The sequence below is a fragment of the Triticum dicoccoides genome, chromosome 1B (assembly GCF_002162155.2).
Source record: "Triticum dicoccoides isolate Atlit2015 ecotype Zavitan chromosome 1B, WEW_v2.0, whole genome shotgun sequence".
In the NCBI taxonomy this organism is placed as follows: Eukaryota; Viridiplantae; Streptophyta; class Magnoliopsida; order Poales; family Poaceae; genus Triticum; species Triticum dicoccoides.
Genome location: NC_041381.1, coordinates 102,161,301 through 102,163,198, shown reverse-complemented (window position 1 = coordinate 102,163,198; position 1,898 = coordinate 102,161,301). Strand labels below are relative to the sequence as shown.

The window sequence follows — 1,898 nt, the reverse complement described above, 5'->3', positions numbered from 1 at the left end:
TATTCAAGATCAGATCTGTTACTAGTACAAGGTTTCACCCTTTTGGGATTTTCTTTATCATCTATGCAGATGACAGATCTGTACCAAGAGGCCTATGGAGAATCATCGCATGAACAGATTCCTAATAGCTCGGTGAGATTAATGAAAGATCTGTTAATAGTTTGTGAAGTATTTTCTCCTCCTTCTGATTCACCATATCATCTATATGCAGAAACACCTTCTTACCAAGATCAAGGCTTTGTATGCTAATAATCCGAAACATCATGGAGAAGGCACAAGTTCTAGAAATATCTGTGTTCAAACAAGTCAAATGCGTCATGGAGAAGGTTCGAATTCAAGAAATAACCATCCTCAAACAAGTCGTATGCTCCACCATGATACAGAGGACGAAGTATATGATTATGAGCCAACCTCCGGTTTGGTCACGTTGCTGGATAAATTGAGCTTAAGAGAGAACCATAATGATGCAGTAAGTCATCGTCCCTGATCATTCTTTGCAAATATCTAGTTTAGTTCATAGCTTGAAGAGAAAATAATAATATATTTCTCTGCAGATCACGCAAGACCTATCTGATGTTCCACCTGATGAGAGAACTTTGTTCGTGACATTTTCTAATGGCTATCCACTGACCAAGGATGAACTACACGAATTTTTTATGAGGTATGCCTATCATTTCAGGCTTTATTACATATGTAAATTCACCATTATTTATTAGGGGAGTGGTATGGTTATTGATTGCGGGTAATAAGCAGTGTAATATAGGAGTCAGCGGGAAATTAGTGAACCAAATTTCTAATGTATGCACTCATTCATATATTCACCCCGGGAATTTGATGTGATGCATACAAATATTTTTAGACAATAGGCTCATTGAGCCCGACTTTAAATTACTAATTTTCCAAACGGCTATAGAGAGATACAAAGTGCCGAGGAAACAACTTATAGGGCAGCAAACAAGAGCAAGCTAACAAATGTAAAACAGAAAAGGCGGAGCTTGGAGTCGTCGACGCACTCACGTCTGACCATCGTTGCAGCTGGGAGCGCAGCCCACGTCTGACCGCTCTTGCGTCATTACCAGGTGTTTACCAAGCCCCTCTTTGGCATCATCTTCTGTCACTATTCTCACGTGATGAGCTGCCCCACAGAACACAAGCACATTCTCCATGCAGGATTCCTGCTTCATGGCGTGTGTGCAACAGAGAAAGAGGCTGTGAGAGAGCAGCCATGGGAAGGAGAGAGAGAAAGAGAAGAACAAGAAAATTAGAGAGAGAGAGAGAGAGGAGATGAAATGGGACTAGGATGTGTGTGTCAGGGAGAGCAAAGCCGAAATGGGACTAGGTTGTGTGTGTGAGAAAGAACATAGGTGAAATGGAAGGAGAGAGAATGCGCCATCCCCTCTCAGCATGTGAGCAGTAGAGAGAGTGGTTGTGAGAGAGCAGAAATAGGGGGGGGGGGGAGAGCGAATAAGAATAAGAAGATGTGAGAGATAGAGGAGAGAGGTCGAGCGTGGAGTTGCGATGTGTGAAGATGGTTCCCTATCTTGCTCCCCCTCGCCCGACGCCCCTCTCTTTCCCTTCTCCGATGACCTCGTCGCCCCTGCCCTTCTCTTGTCTGCCCTGCCTCCCTGCTCTGGGATCTCCATGTGGCTCGTCCTCCTCCCCTTATTCCCCAGTTCCTTCCACCCTCTCCGCCCCTCCCTCTCTCTTTGTTCTTCGGTGCGTTCTCCCACCAATCGCTTCTGGGCATTGGATGTGGATGTCGACGATGTTTTGAACTGGTAGCTCCCCTTTGCCTTCTCCCATGGTGACACTGCGATGATGCTGCATGACCTAGGGGGTGTTGGTGGCCGACTCCACAAGTTCGCACCTGGTGTCCGCTCAGTGCTCGTAGCTCTTTG

General features: G+C 45.6%; 1 protein-coding gene and 1 long non-coding RNA gene across 2 annotated transcripts in view; both read left to right on the top strand.

Moving 5' to 3' along the window:
* Nucleotides 1–25, top strand: part of LOC119350194 — a 1,129-nt gene extending 1,104 nt beyond the window's left edge. Inside the window, exon 4 of the mRNA XM_037618142.1 lies at nucleotides 9–25. Coding sequence (XP_037474039.1) covers nucleotides 9–25 — 17 coding nt within the window. The remainder of the gene's footprint in view (nucleotides 1–8) is intronic.
* A 43-nt stretch (nucleotides 26–68) lies between these two features.
* LOC119302098 overlaps nucleotides 69–1,898 on the top strand; it is a 7,596-nt gene continuing 5,766 nt past the window's right edge. The window contains exons 1-3 of the long non-coding RNA XR_005147335.1: nucleotides 69–132; nucleotides 212–469; nucleotides 555–661. This is a non-coding gene — a long non-coding RNA (uncharacterized LOC119302098). The remainder of the gene's footprint in view (nucleotides 133–211; nucleotides 470–554; nucleotides 662–1,898) is intronic.